Source organism: Neocloeon triangulifer, unplaced genomic scaffold, assembly GCF_031216515.1.
Source record: "Neocloeon triangulifer isolate White Clay Creek 2 clone unplaced genomic scaffold, ASM3121651v1 ptg000001l, whole genome shotgun sequence".
In the NCBI taxonomy this organism is placed as follows: Eukaryota; Metazoa; Arthropoda; class Insecta; order Ephemeroptera; family Baetidae; genus Neocloeon; species Neocloeon triangulifer.
This window is the reverse complement of record NW_026775544.1, coordinates 1,870,553-1,895,822: the sequence shown is the minus strand read 5'-3', so window position 1 is coordinate 1,895,822 and position 25,270 is coordinate 1,870,553. Positions and strand designations below refer to the sequence as shown.

Genomic DNA, 25,270 nt, shown 5'->3' with positions numbered 1-25,270 from the left:
TTAATATTTTTCAAGGTGCCCGGCATGAATGGAAACCGTGATCAGTTGTATATTTGAGAGTTGATAATTCTTCATTTCATTGAGGAACATTATCTATTCAAACGTAACAAATCACAGATTTTTACAGTATTTCCTTTTTTGACACTGCTATTAAATTTTCAGTTAAAGTAGAATTTTAAGATCTGTATTTCCTTATTGAGTTTCCGTGACATATATGCGTGAAAATTAAAAATTGCTCTAAAAAAATATGGGGAAGCCAAGATAAACCTCCGTACGCTATAAATTTTTGCAACGAAAGTCATAATTTTAACTTAATTAATTTATTTAAAAATTACCAATATTTTTAAAGCATTTAATTGTAATATTCTTATAATTAAATTTTATTTTTGTAGTATATTTGAAATAAATAATTGAAATTAATAACCTCCAATTTAAAAAAAAAATAAATATGCTAAATCATCAAAGAATTTTTCCATTAAAACTTACACTTTGTCGTATAATTTATTATCATTAATTGTTTATAACATTGCTGCTTCTATTGTGAACCCAACGCGTGAGACTATTTCAGGGTTTGCTAATTTTTCCGCGTCTATTTTCTGCCGTGCCCTTTTGTGCTGCGTAATAAGAGTGCGCTTTCTATATAGGTGGCGGATCTTTTTCATTTTTCTATTTTTATTTTAACCTCGACGCCACTTTTTATTTGCACGTTATTTCGCACGCAGCCTCCTAAGAGTCGACTACTCACTGTCCGTCATACAGAGTCGATTTGCGTCAATTTTCATTTTTTTTTTTACTCTCTCGATCAGCCGTCACGCAGAATTTCTCCAAACGTGTCCGATGGAGGTATAAATAATATTGCTCTTTTCGCCGTGATTCCCTCGAACGGCAGTTTTCCCGATCAACTTCTTTTCGCCCACATATACAGCCGTTGAGACGTGTGTATTGAATTGTCACGGCAGATCGCGTGCGAAGCTATTCTTCGTTGTTTACACCCCAGCTCATCAAACTTTTGATAAGACCCTTCACACAATCAAACTTCTTACTCCCTGCATTGGATTTCGCCGTTTTAACCCACCCGACGCCGCTTAATTTGCCGGCGGGAGTGAAATTAAAAACAGTTTGGCGTGTTCCGCTCTCAACTTTTTATCCTGGGTGCTGAACACACCCGGACACAGAGAGAAGTGGAAGAGTTCCGGATCGATATACGCAAAAAAGATTTTCCCACGATTAGTCCTAATTTTCTCGCACTTTGAGCTTGATCGTGATCTTTATATCCAAGGTCGAGGAGGGATTTCTTTTGCCTTCTCTGTCTCTTTGGCATGCGTGATTTATGGAAATTATTTTTTTTCTTGCAGCACTGCGAAGAATCGTTGCCTGAACAGGAGCAGCACATCGAGGAGCTGCTGAGGCTCTCCGAGCAGATCACGCAGCTTCTTGGTCTCGAAGAATCGACATCCGCAGGGCTGGCTCTGGTAAAGGACGTCGAGACGCTCAACAAGCGTCTCGGCAATGTCCGCTCGGCCATCATCCAACTGGCGGAAGCCGCCGAAAAGCGCGCGCTCGAGGGAGAAGTGTGCAGTGACGACCTGAAAAACACAAGGAACTTCCTAGACAATGTCCAGGAGGTCAGTTTACACTTTCAATTAAGGGCAAAAATTTTCAATATTTATGAATAAATTTCCAGAATAATTGGATTTGCACTCTTTTTGTAAGATTTTATTTGTCTGAAAATTGTTTTGACTTTTTTTTAATAAAAATGCTATTTTTCCTGTTTTTGCAGTCTCTCTCTGCTGTTGAGGACCTGAACATGAAAGACGCTGAAAAGCAGTTAGAATCGCTGCGAGCACAACTGCTTTCCCTGAGCAAAGCCGAAAGTCAAATTCACGCGATTAGAGAAAAGTCTGTTGAAATTAATCCTTCCTCAGACACCGAAAACAGTCTTTGCATAGTGGAGATTCTGCAGGTAAATAAATGTTTTGTATAGATTTTTTACTAAGGAATTATTATCTCATTAATAAACAACTTCATGTATAGATATATATTTTATAAATAATATTTTGACATGACATGCCATATTTTAGATCAGAACGTTATAACCATAGTATTTTCTGTTTGTTTGTGAAGCTTTGGCAACAAGTGTTCCGAGAAACATTCCAACAGTACCACCGCCTGTCTGCTCGCCTTGTCCGCAGCCAAGATGGTGCGGAGGCTTTGCGTTTGTGGCAAGAGTACCTGCAACATGTACAGTCCTTTTTGTCCACCTCCATTCCCAAAGACTACCATAGTTTAACCGAGCATCAGCATCTTTGTGAGGTTGGTTTGAGCAATTAAATATTAACCCTTGCTCTTTGTTTGAAAAATTTGTCAATTTTACAGTATCGAATTAAAAAATTAAAATTTCCAGGTCCATCAAAACCTTCTCTCTAGTCAACAGTCACTGCTGCAGTCTAAGCAAATCGAAGCGAAAAATGACAACACCATTGACCTGGACCAGAATCTGGTCGTCCAATTCAGCACACTGACCAACCAGCACAACGAAACTTTGTCCAGAATAATGGACAGACATGCACAGGTGAAGAGCCGCATCTCTGCCTGGGACAAGTACCGGACAGATCAAACCACCCTGCTGGCTTGGTTGAAGGAGATGGAGAAAGATCGATACAATCTGCAACTGCAATATGTGCACATTCAGCTCATCCCTAAGTCACTGACCCTCATCAAAAACCTCCTGGATAAAATCCCAGAAGGACTGGCGCAACTCGACAATCTGAAGCAGCAGCAGCTGCACTTGTTGGAGTTCTCAGACAGGACTTTAGCAGCTTCGATTCAGATGGAGCACGCTGCCATCACCCAGCGCATCAACAACTTGCAGGCCGGTCTTGAGACCTGGAGAGACTTCCTTTTGAGAGTCCTAGACTTGCATACCAAGTTCGATCAGCAGGCCACCGAGATCCAAGGAACACTTAATGAAGTAAAAACCGTCACATGCAGGCCTTGTCCAACATCAAACGCTGAAATCATAGCAACCATTGATGTTTTGAGAGTATGGAATATCAAAAGAAAAAAAATCATTAATTTTTTTGTAATTAATTTTATTTTATTTTCAGGGGCAAAGAACTGTTTTGACTGAAGTCATTCCAAACCTCGAAGAACTGAATGTAGTGCATGAGCAGCTTAAAGAATGTGTGAGTCCTTCTGATGCAAAAATGTTAAGCCAGCGAATGTGGCTGCTTTGGCAGCAACACGGAGACCTCGACCACCAACTATCTCTTCTGATCCTCCACCTAGAAGAGAAATTGGCTCTGAAAAATGTCTTTGATGCTAGGTTAGTTACATTAAGACGTAAAAAATACAAAAAAATTAAACCACAAATGTTTTGTTTTTATTAAAATTTGTGAAGCAATGAAAATATTATTTACATTAGTAAAATAAAATTTATATTTCAGACAAGTAAGGTTCCTCACATGGGTTGAGGACATTGAATCGAGGGTGCAACTAACAAGGAGTGTCTACCCAAGCAGTCTAATCGAAGACACAGGCCACATGGAGAGAGAGGTCGAGAACGAAATCACCCTCAAGGAAAGGGAACTTAACTGGCTGAATTCCACTGGTGCCGATTTGCTAACGGCTGAAAATGACGAGGAGCGGAGACTGAAAATTGCGGAGCAGATTCAGCAGGTGCAGGACTCCTGGAATCAGCTGCAGCTGGCCAAAAAGACAAAGACCACTAAATTGAGCAGTTTACAACAGACGTTCACTCAGCTGGAATTGCAAATTTCTGATCTCAGGACGTGGCTTTACAACATGGAGGCTCATCTTCTTACGCCACTCGTCTTCAAATCCACCAAGGAGCAAGACATTCAGGAGAAATTAAAAGAGGCAGAGGTAAATGGGAATAATTTTTTTTTTTATATATATAATTTTCTTTTGACAAAAATAGGAGATCAAAAAGAGCATTGAAAAGCAGAGCAGTAATTTGGCTGCAACCCTGAACTTGTTCGAAATGTTCCTGGTGGACTGTGACACAAACAAAATGCTGATAGACACCAACCCCTTGCAGCTGGCTGTGGATTCCCTTGAAAAGCGTTGGGCGAATGTCTGTGACCTTTCGGAAGAGCGAAAAGAGAAGATTTCGACAGTCTGGGCCCACTTGCAGGAGCTTGAGCGCCTCTGCAGTGAGCAGGAAGAGTGGCTGACCGCTCATGAACAAAGCCTCAAGCACATCGAGGAGAGGAGTAAGGGAGTGCCAAAGGAGGAAGTGCAGCCCTTGGTTGGCGAGGTTGAGGGGCTGCTCGAACAGGTGGCGGCCAGGAACTCAACCCTGCAGCAGTTGGAGCAACAGTACTCAAAGATGGTCATGGAAAGTAGTGGCTCATTCGACAATCTGTGCGAAATCACCTCGGCCATGAGACAATCGTTGGCTCGATGGATCCGTCTGCCTCAGATTGCTTCCCTGTTGCTTTCAAAACTGAGGAATTTGCAGCAGCACAACAGCCAGTTCATCACGGCACACAACAATGCTGTCATGGCTCTGACCAATGTCGACGTCAAATTGACTCAGCTGCAGCATCTCAAGTCCGAAAATGAACCACCACAGCAAACGCTAAAAACCTTGAAGGTAAAATTTTGCAATTGAAATAATTCTAAAGAGTTCATCACATACTTTTAAATTTGTTGAAATTGAAATTAATTAAAGTTTTGCTCTTGAATAAATTTTAATTACATAAATATATTTTATAGGATCTTGAGGCAGAGCTGGACTCGCACAACGATACATTTGAAAATGCAGACAGGCTGGGCTTAGCTGTGATGCAGTCGATGGATGGGGAGGACTTTTCGTCAATTCAGTCCATGATTGACGAGTATCAAGATCTGTGGAAATCCATTCAAAAGCGTATTGGTGAATTCCGCGCTTCCCTCGAAGCTGTTAAAGACAAACCTTCAAAAAAGAGCAAGAAGAAACAGCGGACCGAACAACAACAGGCAGAGTCTAAACCGGAGCTTAACCAAGAGCCTGCCCTGGTAAATGAGAGCGTCCAGGTGTCTACGTTGGAATTTGAGACTGACCAGGCGGTCCAGGTGGACACCCTGCCACCCCTGTTGAGACTGACCTCAAAGGAAGGTTACCAGATGGAGCTTGACTCTGCGCTGAAGGAGTGTGCGGAAAATCTCGACACCCTGCAGAACGCCATCCACTGCACCACTCCCCAGATTGCTGAGGCCACAATTGCTGCAAATAACTTGGTAAAAATAATTTGAACAAAAGAATTATGGGATTATTAAAGAATTAAGTTAAGAAATAATTTTTATAATTAAATTAAATGGGTAAGTTGGGGTCATTTGATTGCATTAGGGCATACTTTCTCAGACTCTTCCAGCAAATAATGCTATCAAGTGAATCATCTTTCTGTAATTTTATATATTTTCTTAATTATTAGCAATCTCTTCAATCTTTTTTTTATAAAATTAAATAACCCTCTATGAAACTTGGAAATTAAGTCACTTTTAATGAAATAAAATTAGCGTTTTTAAATATATATTTTTTAATTTTAAAACATAACTTTTTTCAGATCCGTCTGATTGGAATGTGCCAGTCGTCAGTGGACTTTGTGAAGCATCTAAGTTCAGTCCTGACAAACCAAAACCAAGCCACTCTGGAACTGGATAAGCAGACAGAAATTCAGTATTTGATCGAACGATTCAACAAACTACTGGCAGATGCACACAGCCGTGAGCAGCATTTCAGAGATGTCAGGTATGGGCACCCATTTCATTTAATACGTGTTGTATTATTTTATGGCCAGTGCTATTTTGCGAAAAAAGAACAGTTGCTATACATACAGGAGTATTAAATTTGCATGCCATAAACATAAAATATAATAATCCCACTAAGCGTGACAGCCGAGCCGTTTTTTGTGTGTGGTTTTGCTCTGCCAGTGCTAACCTGTTTTACCCTCTCGTCTGTTGCCACAGGTCCACTCACGATGAAGCTTTTGCCATTCAATGTGAACAGTTGAGTAAACCTTGTTTATCCTTCGAGCTCATAGTTCAGATTTCTCATAATTGCTATCCATGTTTTGTTGACTTAATTACTAATGTAGTTGATGAGAATTTAAATTGTTTTCTTCCTCAGTTTCTTAAGATTTGCAGTCGATATTAATTTGTCTCTCATTTTTCTGTCCCCTTTCTAACATGCTCTGTCCTTCCCACAGTGGCAACGCCAAATTGACGTGTCCTCTTTGTACCAACAAAAACTGGCAGCAGCTGGACAACGACATTTGGAGACTGGAAAAATGGCTGCAGTACGCTGAAGGAACACAAAAGAGCCAGAAAACCCCACCGTCCAATATCGAGCAGCTCGAGGATGTCATTCAGGACAATAGAGTAAGTGTGCTTTATTGTTAAAATTTAATTTCAACTGCTTCAAATTTTGTTACAATTAAGGGATAAATTTAATTTTTAAATAAAATTTACAGATTAAAGGTGGTTTTAAAACAAGTCTTTAAATTCCGTCCTTCTTAATTAATTTCAAATTTGTTTTATCAAAAAGTAATTAACAATTAATTTTAAACCAATTTTCCCAGGAATTCTTGTTGGACCTGGATAGCCACAAAAGTATTGTAGTTTCCTTGAACATTGTGGGCACTCACTTGGCAGACAACACTGAGGATAAGGGCAAAGCAGAAGCCCTGCGAGCGAGACTAGCAACCATGAACTCGAGGTGGGAAACCGTGTGCCAAAGAGCTGCCCAGTGGCAGACACAACTGCAAACCACCCTTCTTGAGGTTAGATACATTCTTTAAAATCCATTTGAAGGAATTCAAAATCCATATTTTCCTTTAGAGCCGAGAATTCCACAGCACAATAGACGAGCTCAATCTGTGGATCGACAGAACCGAAAACTGCATTCGACAAACCGAACCAATCGACCTGACTGAAGACATTTCGGTCATAGAAAATAAATTTGACAAGTTTAGGGTGAGCTATTTTTTAATTTAAAAAATACTTTGGTGTTAACGTTTTAAATTACTTTTAATAATAGGAGCTGAAGTGCGAGCTGGAGCGGTGTGAGCCTAGAGTAATTTCTCTGCAAGAGGCGGCAGAGCAATTGCTGCGCCACTGTGACGCCCCTCGGGGCTCCAACACGTGGAGTAGGCTCACCGACCTGCGGCTCCGACTGCAGTCCCTGCGTCGCCTGTGCGGCGTCTACATTGTCAAACTGGGCGCTGTGTTGGGCCGAGATCCTGCCGAATTCAGCTCAATCCGACCAACCAATCTTGCTTCCACATCTCTCTACAGCCTTCCCCCTGTAAGTGTTTCGAAATTTTTGTTTCGACTTGTGTCTCACATGTTAGCACTGTAATTGGCTTTTAAAGTTTAAACAAAAACAATTAGGCATGATTCTAAAATTGGTAAAAAGAAAGTAGAACAAAAATAATTCTGCAAATGCACAAACTTGAACAAATTTCCGTTTCTCTACAGCTTGTGGACCAAGCAGGTGCTTCCAGACTGTCAGCGAGTGCAGATGAGCTGCGTCACAAGTAAATATTATTGCTTTTTATTTTGTTTTGCATTTCATACACATCTTGCACTTATCAACACTATTTTTATCCTTTTCATTTGCTCATTATTGATATAACATTGATGGAGATGATTAAAATTTCAACCAAATTTATTTTCTCGGATGTGTTCCTAGTCTCTCTTGACTATGTTAAAATAGGTTTATGGATTTGGAGTACACAATACATTACATCAATCAATAAATTAGAAGTTATAGTTGAATAAGTTTAAAATAAAAGAATGGATATTTTTGTTTGTAAATCCAAAATTATGAAAGCTCTAATTTTTTAAAACAAAATTTCCAGCAGACCCGGCGAAAGCGGCGATGAAGTTGACACAACAGTCCTAAGCCGCAGCTGTCAGTTCCTGGGACGCGTGGTTCGCGCTTCGTTGCCCATCCAGGCGCTCATGCTGCTCCTGCTTGGGGTGGCGGCCCTGGTGCCCTCGACACAGGAGGACTTCTCTTGCACGATGGCCAATACTTTTGCCAGGAGTTTCGAACCCATGCTCAGATACCCCAATGGTCCACCGCCTATCTAAAAGATGAGAGGGGCTTCTGTCAAACCAATACTTTGCATTTAGACGACAACTTTGGATAGAGACATTTGGTCAAAAAGAAAAGTTTCCATCCCACACTCGCAAGTTGGATATTGAGTCGATTTTTTGCCTAAATTACAGCTCTGAAGGAACTAAATTTTGTTAAGACAAACTTCCCTAAATTATGTCGCTTTACTCTCATTACTGTTGTTTGTGAATTTTTATTGAGACGTTGAATTTGATGAATATATTTTTAAAAGAATCAGATCAATTTTTCACGTCTGATTTTGTAAGGAGTGTTGCAGCTAATCAAACAATTGACTATCCACACATACTGTAATATTCGTAAAACCTGCGCTTTCTACATTTACCCGAGTAATCTAATGAAAGAAAATAAAAAATTGAGAGAGGCATTTTGGCATCTTTTTACAGGCTAATTACGGTCCAATTAGCCTGTGAAACTTTTCAACAAAAACGCCTCTGCGTCCCTTAAATTACATCTTCCCTTCAGTCAAGGTTTTACTAGTCCTAACCAAGGGTATGGAATTTTTGATTAACAACCGAAGTAATATATTGAAATGCAATGAGAAAAGAAACTGTGAAAATATTATAAAGATGAATGTGTAAATTGTGTTATTGTAATTGGACGAAAATTTTGAGCGCCTCTATGTGAATTTAAATTTGAATAAAATTCTGTGTATAATTAGTGATATTTCCATATTTATTGACTGAGGCGCCGAGTAACTAAGTGGTTGGTGATTTTTGTAACAAGTACTTCATTAATTAATAAATACACAATATTAAGATAAATCAGTGCCTATTATTTTCATATTATTAACTCCACTATATTCACAATTCGGGAATATTTCAATTATCTCTAAATACCGCCTCCGACCATTATTAACTTTACATAATAGCCATTGCAGTTTTTTTACTCGCATCTATCCTCCCAACTTTCCAAGTTGATTTTCACTTTAATGAGTATTTTCAAAAGCAGTAGTTGCAGAATTTGGACAATTTTGTCAGTACTTATGAACCACGAAAAATTAATTTTCAACCCTATACAATCATGTTGATGAGGCTTCGGTGGGGTATGCATGGGTAAGGTATAAAAATTTAATTGGCCCAAATATATGTCCATCTGTATAATTGAAGGCAGCTGTGCCTAAAAGGCGCAAAAGGACTGGTCTAGCCCAGCCTCTTGATGCTCCCTGGTCATCACCCAATAAGTCATGGGTTTTCATTCTCTTCCTGATGGTAATGGTAATGACGATTTCCACTTACATCAAGCATTACTTGATTGACAAACAAATAAATTATTTGGGTTTGAATTAAAGAAATAAATAAACTCCTTTTTTCGTATAATAGGCACATAATAATATTTTATTTATTCGATCGATCATCTAATATATGTAGCGGTCAGCGGTTTCCCGCTGCCCACTACAAATCGTTTAGTCAAGACTAAACCACTCCACCACCCTGTGCTGCACCCTGCAGCACTCCCATGCAATGTGAGCCCCGCCCAACCACGTTTATTCTCGCGCCCCAAGCCAGCCATGGAGCGCGCGTCTCAATCGCTCACTCAACAAACCTTCGCCTGAACCCAAACTTATGGGGTAAGAACCTTTCTGTGCAATTTCCCTTGACGGCAAAATGACCCGCCCAGTGAATAAGTGCATAATCACCGGCCCCGCCAGTGAATTTAACCCAAAACGCCGAACCTAAAACTGTTCGCCGGCCGAGCAATGCCGGCGCCTCCACTCAAATTACCAATACTCAAATAACATGTTTGTAATTCATTGTACTGATTGTATTATGTTTTTACAGTTCAATTCGAATTTCAACTTCCGATTCTAATACCAACACATCCTGAATGTACAACACCGCCTTACTACAATATACGAATTAAAAGAATCTTCTGGAGTTTAATTTAATTATTATTCTCCCTTTGTGTTGGCCAACCTGGCCCGCACAAAATGGTGACCCCGAACAAGATACCGAACGCGATGCTTCAACGCAGAATCGCCTTCAACAAATCAAGCCATCGAGTGACAGAACTAACATACACATTCGGCAGACCGCCGAACGACGAGCTTTCGCCATGATGCCGTCACAACACCGCCAACACCAATGCTGTCAGCAGCCACGCCTCCTCACATGCAAGCAACCGTGGCCACCGCCAAGGCCAAATCTTTGGACAGCAGCGTAAATATCATAAACGCAACACAAACACAGGGCATAAACCTTTCAAAATCAATTTGTCCTGAAAACCTCTTAAACGAGCATTACATCATTCCAGTGTCCTTCGAACCTACACTTACCAAGGATCGAACCTCTCCTCAGAAGCCGTCAGACAACACTGCACCGCGCTTCCAAACTGTCGCTGCACCTACTCACAATTTTGCTCCACACGAGTTTTATGCAGAACTCTCGTCTGAATCAGAGCATACATCAGCGACGCCGACACGAGCCTTCAAACTCGGACCGACACGGCAAGTATATGTGACCTGCAACCCACCGCGCAAACGAGACATAGCTATTTCTCGTCACCTTTGGGGACACACCCTGTCGGACACACCTGAAAGAGCTGATCGGACCAACGACCTTCCAGCACGCCAAGTTCCCCCGGCTGGAATCAACCAACATACAGAGCTTCCAAGTTCTCCTGTTTTTGGACTCAGCAAAAGTCCAACGCCTCAAATTCCTCGTTCACTCCAGCCTATACAAGAGTGACCTTCTCGCCAAGAGACAACTTCTCGCCAAGAGACACCTTCTCGCCAAGAGACACCTTCTCGCCAAGAGACACCTCACCGAGAGAAACATACTGAGAGTGACCTCCGGTCTCCAAGTGGGGGCCTATGTAGCGGTCAGCGGTTTCCCGCTGCCCACTACAAATCGTTTAGTCAAGACTAAACCACTCCACCACCCTGTGCTGCACCCTGCAGCACTCCCATGCAATGTGAGCCCCGCCCAACCACGTTTATTCTCGCGCCCCAAGCCAGCCATGGAGCGCGCGTCTCAATCGCTCACTCAACAAACCTTCGCCTGAACCCAAACTTATGGGGTAAGAACCTTTCTGTGCAATTTCCCTTGACGGCAAAATGACCCGCCCAGTGAATAAGTGCATAATCACCGGCCCCGCCAGTGAATTTAACCCAAAACGCCGAACCTAAAACTGTTCGCCGGCCGAGCAATGCCGGCGCCTCCACTCAAATTACCAATACTCAAATAACATGTTTGTAATTCATTGTACTGATTGTATTATGTTTTTACAGTTCAATTCGAATTTCAACTTCCGATTCTAATACCAACACATCCTGAATGTACAACACCGCCTTACTACAATATACGAATTAAAAGAATCTTCTGGAGTTTAATTTAATTATTATTCTCCCTTTGTGTTGGCCAACCTGGCCCGCACATATATTTTTAAAACGGTCATCTCTTCAAGTAAAAATAAATAACTAATACATGCAATGCACATGAAAGAAAACACATCATCATATTCCTTGAAGTGAAGTTATTATCACAGCTCATATATTATATTTTTTTACATAAAAATTTCCTTTTTCCATGAACACCTCTTCAATCAGTTTTTACTTTTAAATTTCAAAATAATCACATGCGGCCGACAAGAAACATTTTACTACACAGTTTTCTATGATAAAACAGTATTTGAAAAACCCAATTTAATTTTTAATTATTGCCAGCACTGAAACATTTCAGGTTTCATCAGCACCAAATGCTAAAGACAAATTATTATGATCAAAAACTTCTACATATTAATTCCTCACACAGTGATGGCAGTGCATTCGACCTTTTGATATACAAAACAACATTTTATTTATTCAGGAGATGAGAAACAGTAAAAGAAAGCCAAATTCAACTAGACATGATCATTGCCACTAAAATTTTCCCATCACAAAACTGCAAAAATCTCACTCGTTATTTTAATATATATTCAAAAGTAAAAGAGTTATTTTTTTGTGACAGCAAATCAACACGCATAATTTGTTAAAAGTGGCCCTCTCAATTTGAGCCGTTTGAACAAAGTCTCTTCAGTGCTACGTGGTTTTGAGGACGGTTTCTTTCGAGGACTCTCCTTGTTACTGGGACGGCGAGAGGGGCTCCTGTTTGAAGGCCTGCCCCAGGCCGAGCAGCTGCAGCGGACTGTTGGACTGGCGCACCGCTTTGGCCTCTTCCTCCAGCATGGCTGGGGACATGGACAGGGCGGGATTGGCCACCGCAATGATGTTGGTGCCACTTGCAGATATCACCTGAAACGCAAACCCCACCTGATTTTACACTAGGGATATTTTTTCGAAATGGTTTTCAATTTTTTTCATCTCAGCGGAAAACTGAATTTTTCCGAAGGTACGAACCTGAACTTTGTTTTCATCGTAGAAATTTTCAAAGGCATGGGGCAGGCGGTGGTTGGATCTGCTGGAGGGTGGACGGTGGTGGTGGTTGGTGTGAGCGTGGGGAGGCGACGTCCGGTCACCGCAGTCATCAAAGCGGCCACCCTTGTTGTGGTTGGCGACCATCTCTTTGACCACTCGAAGTCCCTCGTCCAACAAGGTTTCCTGCACCAACTGTGAAAATTTTTATTTTAATTTGTGATTGCTGCATTTAATTATATGTAAAACCGATTTCAAGTAAGATAAAAATCCCATGCTAAACCAAAAAAAGAGCAGGAAAATAGATAAAAGCGTGGCTAAAAAGCAAAGAAGCACTACCAACAAAGTTTTTTTTTTATTTATACTTACTTTTGTAAATGATTTAATGCTTGGGCTTAGTTAAAGTGGAACTTTTAGAGTGAGCTCAGGTAAGGGCCTGGGAAGATTACAATTTTTAAGTTTAAGCAAAAATAAAAATAATAATCTATTATAATATCTATATTTTTCAAGGTGAAAGATTTTTTTATCTTTTAAGCATGGGAAATTCAAATGACGACTTAAACTTCTTGCATTTATAGAAACAAATATGGTTTATACCTCTCTAAACAAAAATATTTTTTGAATAGCAGAAGATATGATTTCCTCTAAATCTTCATATGGAAATTCTATTAAAGAAAGGTTGTGTGTTTTTTAATGGAAAACTGCTGCTAATTTTTAAATAACCCCTAAGATTTAAAGACAAAAATCAAATAATTTCTACTCTATGTGGACTGAAACATAAGTTAAAGTAATACACTACTTCGTATTAAAAATATTCAAATAAAAATTGTTTTAAAAATTAATAATTTTTTGTACTTTGTTTTACCTGTTTGATGTCTCTTTGACTTTCCACTACTTTCTTACTTGCTGGCATTATTATTATTTTTTAATTTTACTTACCAACCTCCTCTGCTTCTCATTTTCCTTAGAGGTACGCTAAGAACCTTCAACGCAAAAAGCGAAACTCAGGAGCCAAATGAATGTTTAAAAGCATTTTATGATATATGAGCCATGCAGTGCGTTAATAAATGATTAGTGAAAATTGAATAAAAAATCACTCCAAAATGAAATTAGCAGCTCGGTGCGCAGGTCTGTCTGCAAAAGGCGGCGTCAGTTTTCCTCGTGTCCTGGACAGACCTGGGTACCGAGCGCGCTACTCACTGTGGGTTGCGAGTGTTAATCAAATGATTGCGAGTGCATGCCTGGTTAGCGGATATTGCAGTGTAAGCGAGTTAAGGTGGACCTTTAGTTCGTGGCTGCGGTGTCGGTCGGACGCAATTTACGACTGAATTTCAACAATTTTAATGTGAGAATAATTATTTTTCCAATTTAAGCCAATTTTTGCGTCACAAGTCCTCACCTGGAGCCACAAATTCGCAAATCGCGAGATCCACAGTTAGTTAGGCCTCGACCTTTTTGGCCTCCTTCTTCACCTCAATTACCTGTTTGCTGATGCCCTTCCTTAACCTATTCTCCTCGCCCTCCTTGGTGCTTGAATCTCGAGAGTCGCCAACATCCTAAAAATCAAAAAATTTATGTTACTTGACAATTTTTACATTAAAATATTTCAAATTGAGGAAATTAATTTTAATCTAAATTTTCACTTCAGGAAAGCTGTTTTAAATGACAAAAACGTGATTATTTTTCATATTGTGATTCTAATTACGATTAAATTTGTGTAATTGTTTGATTCTTTTTTGTCTTTGAACTTACTTTTTGTACTATAATTAACCCCTTAATAACGAAAAGCAATAAAAATGAATCAATTTTCAGGATTTCCAAGTAAATCTCTTGGCAGGTTCCATTCCTTTGATATCACAAAATTTTAAATCTTTGTTTAGGATTTGAAAAGAAGCAATTAGATTTATTACTTCCATAAATAGCAACAATTTTGTATTCCATTTAAAAAGTAAAGAAATATTTAAGTTTTCGCTTTTCTGATTTTTCTAGATCTTTACTGAACAAAACTCATTCTTTTCATAGAAATTCATGCTGGAAAGAACAATTTTTTTCGTTTTGCTAATTAGTGAAGAATTTAATCTTACTTGTGATGGCGAACTGGCATTGCTGTAGGAGAGCTGCGAGTCAGTGTCGTCGGTGTGTTCGTCACCATAACTGGCACCGGAAATTCGAGCGCTCCGCCTGTATGTGGAAAGAGAATGGGGACTTTAGAAAAAACCGCTCGCAAAATTTAAAGCACTTCTTGCGAGCTAATCTAATGTGGGGGCGTTAGTTACCTAGGCATGGAGGAGCGAGCCGTCGAAGGAGCGTGGCGGCCGAGCTCGGCCTGTTCGACGGCCAGTTGGGCCTGCCGGGTCTGCAGGGCCTCGAGTTGGCTCTGCCAAGTGTCGTTGCCGCCGCCGTTGGCCAACTGGCGCAGTTCTTCTTGCCGCTCGGCCATCGCTCGCAACTCCTCCGAAATCTGCTCAAGGCGCTCCTGAACCATTTTTTTTGCATAAGATTACTACAAGATTGCATTTATCAAAATTTGATTATTTTAAGCTAATTTGAAATTAAAGAAGCTAAATATATTCAAATTGATCAAAAATTATAAACGAAACTTTCTAGTGAAGCTGATGGCAACTTTTAAACTAAAGATGTTCATTAATTTTTCTTTTATATTGCAGCCAGTAAAAGTTCTTTTTCCCATAAATATTTCAAATTTCTGACAAGCAGACTGAAATAAATTATGTTATATTATAAAGTATGATGAAAATATTCACATGTATGCAACCCGCATTATGTAGAAGTCTCACAGGTTGCATATCTCAGTATAGCCGTTTAATTATTAATTCAAATTCTCTTTGCAACTTTCAGAATTATCCCCTCTTGTTATTTTCTCCTTTCAAATTAAATAATTAAAAGAAAATCACCCCCCCCCCCCCTAATTAAAACGCGTCAAATATTGATCTTATTTTTTGAGACAATTTTTTCTACCTGTCTGCGGAAGTCGGAGAGTTCAATGCTCTCTGCGAGTCTCAGTCTTTTGCTGCTGCTGGACGACGAGATGAGGTCGTCCGCTCCATTGCCGCGCGGCTGGTATAGGCTCGGACACCCAGGCATGAAGCTGTCGAAACTGAGAAGATGTTTCTCTGCGTGTCGACAAAATTTAATTGCAAAATTACCTGACGTGCGTCTTCGAGTACTGGTAGCCCGAGTCGCGCACCACCTGCCTGGCCAGCGGAAACAACTCGTCCCTGCGGGTCAGAAGGGCGGGCACCAACTTACAGATTTGCGCAGCAGCCTCGTTCACTGAAACCTGCAATCAAAAGCATAATATTTTTTTTTTAATAAAAAAGAAACATAACAAATAATTGTCAAAATCTGAACTTCTTGTATTGATACAAAAATTAGCAACATATTATTATTACTATTTTAAATTCATTGTGTAGTAGGATTTGCTTGATTTTACCAACCTCGTGGAGCGTGAGAGGCTTTTCAGGTTTTCTTTTGCAGTCAAATCTCCCGTAAATAGCAGCGTATTTTCTGATTTCATCCATTCGGCGGGGATCATCCTCGGCCATGTTCATCACAAACTAATGGGTTAAAATGGAATTAAACAATAGTTTTTAGAAAACAAAAAAATCTCAAAACAAAATGTTATAATTGATTGTAATTATGAAATTTTTTTAAGCAATATTCAATATGTATGTAGTGAAAAGTAATGATGTGATTTATGCGTAATGTATGTAATATAAATTTTATATAATATTTTTTTTTACAATTTAAAAATCCAAATAATATACATAAAAATGAGCAAAATTTGTGAAAATAAATAGCAAAAATATTCTTTAAAAAAATTTATTACTGAATAAATTCAAAAATGAAAATGAATTTTATTTATTTAGCTTTGAAGTATTAAATAAATGAATTTAAATAAACTTACCTCCAAGTCTTTGCAAATTCTCTTCTTGCTGTTTTGCGGCTTGGGTTCATAGGTAGGGAGGGAGTTGGCCAAGACCTTGGCCGCATCGGCCAGTCTGCTGATCTGCACGTCGCCCAAGGAGGGCGTCAGCTGCAGCGGGGGTGGCGAGCCCGGACTCATGGACTCGGGTCCTGCGCCGACCTGCAACACCTGCGGCGTGAGGAAAAAAGCGGCTCCGCGCGGCTCGGGACTCACGTTCAGGCCCGGCGAGGGCGCGCCGTTTGACGAGCCGCCCCCGACGCTGCCCGTCGAGCCCCCCGATTCCTTCGGCAGCTGCGGGCTTGGACTGCCGCGCACCGCACGCACCACCTGCACCGGCGACGTTTGAGGCGGCGCCGGCGACGGCGTCACGGGAGGCGCCACCGCCGCTGGGGGTGGCACGGGGGCGGCGTGCGTCGAGGACAGGTTCATCGGACGCGACGGTGAGTGGGCAGACTCGTGGGACAGGGGGCTGCTGCTGGTGCTGAGCCCGGGGGTGGGCAGCTGCGGCAGCAGCGGTGTTTGGAACAGGGCTGCAACAATAAAAAGAAAGGCAATTTTTATTTTCAGTTGAAAGTTTGGTGGTGAAAATAAAACGTTTATCGCCATATTGGATGGAAAAGTATAATTATTTATCCAAGTGACACTTTTTTTAATAAAATATTATTTTTTAAAGTTTAGGGCGGTTTAGGGGCTTATATAATCCTCTTACTTAGTCCGCTCAAAAGAAGATAATAATTGATAAGTTGGGCTAATCAATAATCAATTAATTTATTCAACCGTAATAGGAGATGAAAATCAGATGAAATTTTAAGTGAAAAATTTGCATTTTTTGAAATTTATAAGAGAAATCCACCCTCAATTGGATTAATTTTTTAGAACAGGTGATTTTGGTTGAAATTTCGTATTTCAAAATGAGGGAAAATTGAGGGAAAAATCTTAAATATAGTTATAATAAAACAGGTTGTTATGTTATTTAAAATACAAAATGTAAAAGGTGATTTTTTTTTATATTTCTCTAAGGTGATGTAAGGCTGAATGATAACATATGAAAGGAAAATGTAAGCATAATTATGTAGTACTTTTTAGTTTTTCAAAATATTATTCTTCTATTAAATAGTATTCCCTTATTTGCAAAAAGTTGGCGTCCTCTATATTTTCTTTTTTTAATGAATAGTATTATAAAAATTTATTAATTTTCCTTTGTGTTAATCCATATAAATAATTTAGGTTTCAATAAATAAATGATCTTAAGAACATAACAATATATTTCATTTTCAATACAGAAAAGTTCCAATACTAAAGAAAATATTTGCTTAGGGCATATTTTTTTTTTCAATGTTCAGCAATTTATAAATGTACGTCTCAGGAGTTCGCTGTTGGACGGCTCAATATTCTTCAGCTCAAACGGCATTTGTGCTTTTGTGAGTGGCAAAAAGAGGCGACATTTCAATTTCCAGCGTCGCGTCTCGCTGGACAATTTGCGCTTCTTCCCGTCGCGTGTGCATATCTGGGTCACACACACACGACGTGTCTCTTTCTTTCTTTCCTGCACTGCAGCTGATACAGGAAAGAAAACACAGCAAAAGAAAGAATGGTACTAATAACAAGTGCACCGGGGTCGATATAATATGCAACGATCAAACTTGCTTCCACGTCCGTCCGGTTAGTGGCAAAAAGCAGCTCCGACAACAATGGGAAAAAGCGGCATTGTTGTGCCAGCGAATCGAGAGTTGGCGGGCGCGAGATGTGTAACCCAGATATGAGCAGCTGAAATAAAAAGGTCGAATTTATCTTTTCCAGTTTGTTGCTGCAGCGAAAAACGCCGCCGCCGCTTCTCTCTTGGCTCTTTTCTATATGTATGTATATGTGATATATGCTATTGCAGTCTCTCGGTGCTACACAAGAAATATTTCAGCACTTTTTGCCGAAGCTGTTATTGCGCCCGACGTGTACTTATTTCCAGCGGCGCCACCAGACTTCGCAGACTTCTTCTTTCTTTGCTGCTGCTGGAGAGAGAGAGAGAGATGCAATGCACCAAGCGAGTGCATCTCAGAGTCAGCATCTCGCAGTCGCTTTGCTCTTTTTGCAACGCCGCGTTGAGATTTATGCTGCGCGCGGCCGTGCGATCCGCTCCTCTTTTGTGGCACCGGTTTTATATCTATACAGCTGGGAAGAGAACCTGATGAGTAATTTGCTGAATTTGCCACGATAATGTTTATTCTTGCATTTCATTTTAATTGCTATTAATTTTGGAGACATCGATCTTCAGATTATTTTTATTTTTGTTCTTTCTGGCATGGAAAAATTTATATCGTTTGAGACTTTGAGAGAAAATGCATTTCTCTAACTGAAGTGGATTTTAGCAAACATAAAGATTTTCGTAATAAAAAATAATAATAAAATTCACTGACATTTTCATAAAAAGGAGTATTTATGTTAATTAATTGTTAATGTGAGTGATTTTTTTTTTGAAACTTTTTGTGTAGAGTTTTGTCCTGCTACCCTTGTTAAAGTATTCCAGTTTCAGTTATAATTTTTTTTAAAAACGTGATTTCAGGAATTGTGAATTTAATTCTTTTACCAACATTAGTTTTCTCGCTCAGTGTCTGAATCCACCTTAAATTTCTTTCAGAAAATTGCATATTATTTTTGTTTGGAATATTTTCATTCATTATGGTATAAATTTAAAAATTGTTTATATGTTTGTTATGCTACTTTTTATTTCCATTATTTGATGGTTCCCTTAAGTAAGTATTGTTGTACTTTCATGGTTTAATTAAATTAAATTTTACAATTTTTCATTTATTTTAATTTGGAAGCAAGTTTTTTTTTAAAAAACTTTACTCGTTAAAGCATAGCCCTTGTTTTACAAATATCAATACACAATTTTAAAAATCCTATTTTAAGAATCCTCAGGAGGATTCTTTAGTTAAGCATAAAAAAATCTTATTTGATCAAATTTAAGAACTGGCATTTTTTCCTTCAAATTTTGCTGATTATTGTATTGCAATATTTTCATTTTCCATGAAATAAGGTCTCAGATCGTGATCAAAATTGATGCAGCCATTTGTTTTTTTTAATAAATAAAAGTTTTCGACAATGCTAAAGCCTGTTTTTTATCTTCACTCCACTGACTCGTCTTTAAATTCCTCGGCCCACGCTAGTAACCAAAAGTTTGCAAATAAATGGAGCAAAAATATCTCGTTACGGAAGTTTGGGTTATTTCGCTATACACAAAACAGGTTTTCTTTTCTAAAAATACCTGCAAGCAATATGCGTGAAATCATTAGTTAGTTCTATTCCATCGCAACGCCTCCATCCTCACTCTCATGCAAGTACAAAAAAAGAGTCCATCGCACATGACCCATTAAAAAAACGGGGAAAAACAAGCGCGTCATTTGCCAGCAACAGACTGCTGATGTAATTCCCAAATCGAGAGGCCCTGCTGTCTGTGCGAATTAATTTATAGCGTGTATGTGCACATACATCGCACTCATCTTTCTGCGTATATATGTGTGTAGAGAGTATATGTGAGAGACGAGCAAAAAAATCGGAGCAACTGCACCGAGCGAGACAAAGCACACAGCATTCACAGAGCAGCGTCTGGATTGAAACAAAGAGGCAAAAAACGCTGCAGACGCGAAGGGCGGCCGACGCCAAAAAAGCGGCCGAAACGGCAAAAATGCTCGCCAGAAACGTTTCCCAGAAGCGAAATTTTTTGTCCGGCTCGTTTTTCGATTATTCCCTCGAAAGCAGCAGCGACGAGAAACAAAGGAGTGTGTTTTTTTTTTGCATTCCACTTTTTTGCAGCGCGGCTTCGTTTCGAGGCTCGGCCGGAAATTTAATTAGCCACTTGTCAGGTGAATATTTTCAGCCTTTCAACGATTGTTTTTGGTTCGTTCACTCCGTCAGACTGAAAAGTAAGACGGACGAACTCCCGCCGCCGTTTCTATTTTTTTGCCTCCGGGCAAAAAATCGCACGACTTGCGCGACGAGAATGAGAAGAAATTCTGTTCAGGGCCGCTCGAACAAATTTTCTTCAACGGATTGAAATCTATTAGCTTTTGCAAATTGGAGAGCTCAATCATTACGTATAGAAAGAATGAGACGTTTCTGGTCACATGATTGATTTACGAGTCTATTAGCAGAAACAGCAGCTGTAAAACCATGAAATATTCCTCCGGCATGTGGACGTGTTAATGGGCACTTTTGCGACTCAAATTGATTTATATGCACCAATATATGTCAGAAATAAGCATGATGCTTTGTATACCCTCTTATTTCCCATTTGCAATTCATTAGCATTAATTCTTTTTTTTTTTTTGAAAAAATAAACATATTATAGATTGGAATGATACTTTCATTTTTTTTAAGTGACGTCTATCTTAAAAATTAGTGCCGCCATATATTATAGAACAACAATATGAACCTCAATGTAATATTAATAATTGAAGAATTTTATATGAAGAATAACACGATCGAGGGTTGATTTATGGCTTTAAGTGTTTTAACACCATAAATCAACCTCATACAATTTTTGCAGGATATTATTTTTTCTAAAAAACAATAAATGACTAAAAAAAAAACCCATCAAGGAAAAGACGATTTTAAAATATGAAGTGTCGAAACACCACAATACGCATTTTCTTTGAGTCACCATTTGTATAGGGTAAAATAGAAATTTTTATGAAAAATGGTGAGGATGGGGAGATTTTTAAAAAGAAACTGTCAAGAGGCATTTAAATTTTATGTCTCATCCAAGTGGCTATTGAAAAAAATTTACATGATTGAATTTTTTTTGTATACTTTAATCGCTTTTATTATTACTGTTGCACATCAAATTTACGATTTTGTTTCACATTAGTGATCTCCATAATATAAATTTAAGTATAAAATTTCAAAAGTACTCTAAATAATAAATTATCGCGTTTATAACATGAAAAGGCATATTATGAGACACATGCACTACATTTCACGAGATTATTCAAATAATAAAAATCACACGCTACTGATAGCCGATCTTTATGGTAAAAGCAATAAAAAGTTTTGCACAAGAGCCGATTAGTCACATTTCGATAAATTCGCAAATCAAAATGACGGCCTTTTTAAACAGGTGAAGCAAAAAATTGGCGAAATAAATTATGGTGCCATAAAATCTCTTCAATCGATACAAGTGTAATAAAAAATAATACATACAGCAAGAAGCAATATCAGCCGACACACTTTTTTGCAGCCGAAAAGCAAAAAGGAGACCAACCCTGACACACTTTAATTAAAAAATAGTATTTCGGCCCCTCTGAGGGCAACGCATGGTGGCGATCGGGTGGGAGGAAATCAACCGGCCGCTCATTATTATATTCAATCGTCTGGGCAAAAAAATGCTTTTCCTGTATGCACATTATAATAATTTTGAGCCGGAAGTGAGTTAAGTGTAAAAAACTCACAGTTTTTGTCAAGTTGTGTGTTGTGATGAGAGAGCATTGTTTCATGTGTCCGCCTCGGCACAGGCCACTCGGCAACAAGCTCAAATCGGCCACGTGATGCGGCGGCAATTTATAGTTTTTTGTCTGGCTTTATTCGGCTCCTCGGGACCGCGGGGAAATTAACCATCCGGTGGGGGCAAAGGGTGGGCCGTACCTTCAAATGACAACTGCTTTTCATACCAAATTAACGGCCAGAAATCACATGACTCTGATTTATCTTCAAAAATAAGTGGCCTTAAAATTTTCATCTGACCTCCTCCATCGTCAACCATTTTGAACCGAGTTGCTGCGTAGTTCAATTAAATTTGCACTCAAACGAGTGAAAACCAAATCCAACCAACGTTCGCTGCCAGAGAGAAATTCATTCCACTTTTTAGCCGCGCAATTTTTCGTGTGTACAATTTAATTGTTCCGAGTGGTTACGTAAGGTAACTTTTGTCGGCAAAATTATTGTTTTAAAGTAACCGAGCTGATAAGTGGTCCCCACAGATTATCACCTTCATCAATTTGGAGTGAGGCACGTCACGTGGACGTGGGATTAAAACGACGAGTTTTCTAATTCCTAGGAAAACACAAACAGAAACCCATATTTTCATAGAACAACTTTTATTTAAATGGAGATTAATGCACATAATTATGTATAAGAAGATACAAGAGGATAGAAATAGTTTGATAAATTCTTCCTTACGGAGAGGGAAATATTCATCTGAACTCAAATAAATATTTTGTATTGATGAGAACAAATTTACAAAAACAACCTTTTTAATTTTCAGAATTAAATTAATCACTTCCTCAAAACATTCTTTAAAGGCTGAAAAATTGGCATTGAAAATAGAAGTCAATAAAAAATTGGATTACGAAGCTTTTAAAATTATCATATTACGCAGCCATACATTTTCGTTGATGAACATTATTTATATAATTTTGCTTGATTAATACATTTTAAGTGTTTTTTTTTTCAGATTGCACCTGCAGAGTTTAGTAAAATTATACAGTTCTACTTACATTCACATTAACTTTATAATCAATGCATACTTCTAAAAAAAAATGATTGCGTTATTTACTTTGAGGTTTCTCGTGAACATTCACGATATTCCCTCTGCAAAAATTTAATTAGATTATTCCAAAGGTAGAGATTTGCACACATAGCAAAGCATAGTTTAAGATGAAATTGCCAAAACTGGCATTATACAATAATGGTACCAAAAATAGCGTGCGATATACTTACAAGAGTTACTAGAAAACTTCCACTTGATGATGAATTGATGGCGCGCACACTTTTTTTGCAAACAGTTCCGGCGCTCGTCGGAAGAAGTAAAAAATCCAGAGAGAGCCTTTCTCGGCTGAATTAATCAAAGCTGTCGATTCGGAGACAGACTCGGCTGAAAAATTGCAAACATTAGCCCTCGAAACTTTTTCCTCGAGGGTCAAAAAACGCGGGCGGAGTGGGCGAAATGGCTACGCGACGTTTTTGCGCCGTCTAGTCGAAACTTTTGGCAAGTTGGCCGAACGAAGCCACTAGGAGGGAGAGTTAATTGTCGACTTTTGTTATCACGATGGCCTTTTTACTTTCCAAACTGGCCCTCAATAAATTTTAATGCTTATTATATCTTATACATCAAGTCACAAGACCTGATGAAAATACACTACTCTCTCATCGTAGCACGTGATTTTTGTATCTTGGGCAAAAAATACACTCCACCTTGTGACCACACATAAATTTTTGCGCACTCACCCAAGTTGCACTTTGTGAGACGCCATTAAAAAAAGCTTAGTGGAAGTTAAGATACTCGTCGTGGTCGTTATGCTTGGGTGGAATTGATTTCAATTATCAAGATCGATTTTAGAATTGTATTTAATTAATGGAACAAATTAGAAGGACGTTTACTCTTGGGAATACTAAAGCAAAGCTTTTATACGACGAGCAGGAGTTGTGTCTGTTCAAAAAAGTGTACATTATTTGGCAACACTCGAAACGAAATCACGTGCAAAGGTAGGTTAACAAAAATCAGGTGATTGCGCCACCAGCTACTCAACAGAAGGGCTTGTCTACATTGTATGTAATTACATTTCAAATAAAAAAAGATGGACACCACTCAGTATGCAAATTTAGCTTTTAATTTAGTCTTCGGTATAATTAATTTAAATTGGCTTTTTTTCCATAAATAAAAGAGAATTATCTCATCACGTCAATTCATCAAAGCCTCTGTATGCTAGCTTTAGGATATTAGGAAAAAATAAAGAATGAGAAATTAAATTTTCTTGCTATAAATAACTAGAAAAAAAGCACTCTAAAACACGTCTTAAAATTTATGTTTTAATACAAGTCTGAGAACATTACAAAAAGTAACATTTTTCTCTTTGAAGAGAACAATTTGAGGTGATTTTTTTTTAATTCAACTGCATATTTATTGAAAGCTCTTGCAATAAACAACTTAATCTTATCTGTATTTTTATTGCTCATTAAATTATGAAGGGATGTATGAAGAGAAAAAAATATATTAAAATAGGTATTTAAAATCTTATCGTGAAATAACATGGAAATACACGAAACGCTTCAAACTAGCCTCAAACTCTTGCAGTTCGGTTCAATGCGAATTGGTTTGACACACGGGCAATATATTATACAGGGTGGATTAAAAAGTCAAAGGAAAGCGTTTTTTTTTCATCAATAAAGATGGTTTAAAAAGATTAAAATAACTACACTAATTATAGATTTTAACATTGCGAGATTAAAAATGGAGATGAGCTTAGAAAAATTTGCGCTATAGCATTTTCTTGACATGCTACATAATTCGAATCCATAAGGATTAAAATTGAAATTAGTTGCAAACAGCGCACCAGAGATGACGGAGCACATCTGAAAATAATAAAATGAAATATATAACAAAATCTTTTTAGAAAACATCCAGACGAATATAAAATATCCTTACTTACTGATACTTAAATTTAAAATTCAATTGAAAATGAGATTTAAAAATTTTTATGTAAAAAAAATATAAATTGAATATAAGATGGAATTACCTTTTCGCTGGTGATGGTTCAAATGCGAGTATGGAGATATCATCGCTTCAGCCGTCCCCTGTGAGGTCCCTTCATTAGAAAAAACGTTGGCTATTTATCATAATATCATCAACGAGACACACAGCGAGGGTCCTGTGGCGCATGCTGGTCGGTCAACGATTATTAAATTTTTGCACAATAAATGTTTACCATACATTTGTAAAAACACCGCACGCTGAAAACCGATCGTCGCTGCTGTAAAAAAAATCGAGTCACGAGACTTCTTTTGCCGCAAATGAGGTTTAGCTGAAGTGCCGGGGCGCGAATGGCCGATTGGCGGGTGC

The 25,270-nt window shown here is 38.6% G+C and overlaps 2 protein-coding genes across 6 annotated transcripts in view; one reads left to right on the top strand and one right to left on the bottom strand.

Moving 5' to 3' along the window:
• Positions 1-8,901, top strand: part of LOC132192639 (muscle-specific protein 300 kDa-like) — a 30,802-nt gene extending 21,901 nt beyond the window's left edge. Inside the window, exons 10-25 of the mRNA XM_059612693.1 lie at positions 1,356-1,625; positions 1,781-1,963; positions 2,125-2,313; positions 2,405-3,043; positions 3,108-3,325; positions 3,447-3,885; positions 3,941-4,618; positions 4,741-5,244; positions 5,571-5,755; positions 5,974-6,012; positions 6,213-6,384; positions 6,585-6,785; positions 6,844-6,978; positions 7,043-7,309; positions 7,483-7,541; positions 7,866-8,901. Coding sequence (XP_059468676.1) covers positions 1,356-1,625; positions 1,781-1,963; positions 2,125-2,313; positions 2,405-3,043; positions 3,108-3,325; positions 3,447-3,885; positions 3,941-4,618; positions 4,741-5,244; positions 5,571-5,755; positions 5,974-6,012; positions 6,213-6,384; positions 6,585-6,785; positions 6,844-6,978; positions 7,043-7,309; positions 7,483-7,541; positions 7,866-8,100 — 4,413 coding nt within the window. The 3' untranslated portion in view covers positions 8,101-8,901. The remainder of the gene's footprint in view (positions 1-1,355; positions 1,626-1,780; positions 1,964-2,124; positions 2,314-2,404; positions 3,044-3,107; positions 3,326-3,446; positions 3,886-3,940; positions 4,619-4,740; positions 5,245-5,570; positions 5,756-5,973; positions 6,013-6,212; positions 6,385-6,584; positions 6,786-6,843; positions 6,979-7,042; positions 7,310-7,482; positions 7,542-7,865) is intronic.
• Positions 8,902-9,892: 991 nt separating this feature from the next.
• Positions 9,893-25,270, bottom strand: part of LOC132196600 (NGFI-A-binding protein homolog) — a 50,934-nt gene continuing 35,556 nt past the window's right edge. The window contains exons 5-14 of one of the 5 annotated variants that reach the window (XM_059619654.1): positions 16,654-16,970; positions 16,420-16,599; positions 15,950-16,069; positions 15,659-15,792; positions 15,471-15,609; positions 14,771-14,970; positions 14,579-14,675; positions 13,976-14,050; positions 12,480-12,689; positions 9,893-12,392 (exon numbers count right to left, since the gene is read on the bottom strand). In XM_059619654.1, coding sequence (XP_059475637.1) covers positions 12,204-12,392; positions 12,480-12,689; positions 13,976-14,050; positions 14,579-14,675; positions 14,771-14,970; positions 15,471-15,609; positions 15,659-15,792; positions 15,950-16,069; positions 16,420-16,599; positions 16,654-16,970 — 1,661 coding nt within the window. In that variant the 3' untranslated portion in view covers positions 9,893-12,203. The other 4 variants (XM_059619408.1, XM_059619572.1, XM_059619486.1 and 1 more) reach the window with 4 other exon arrangements.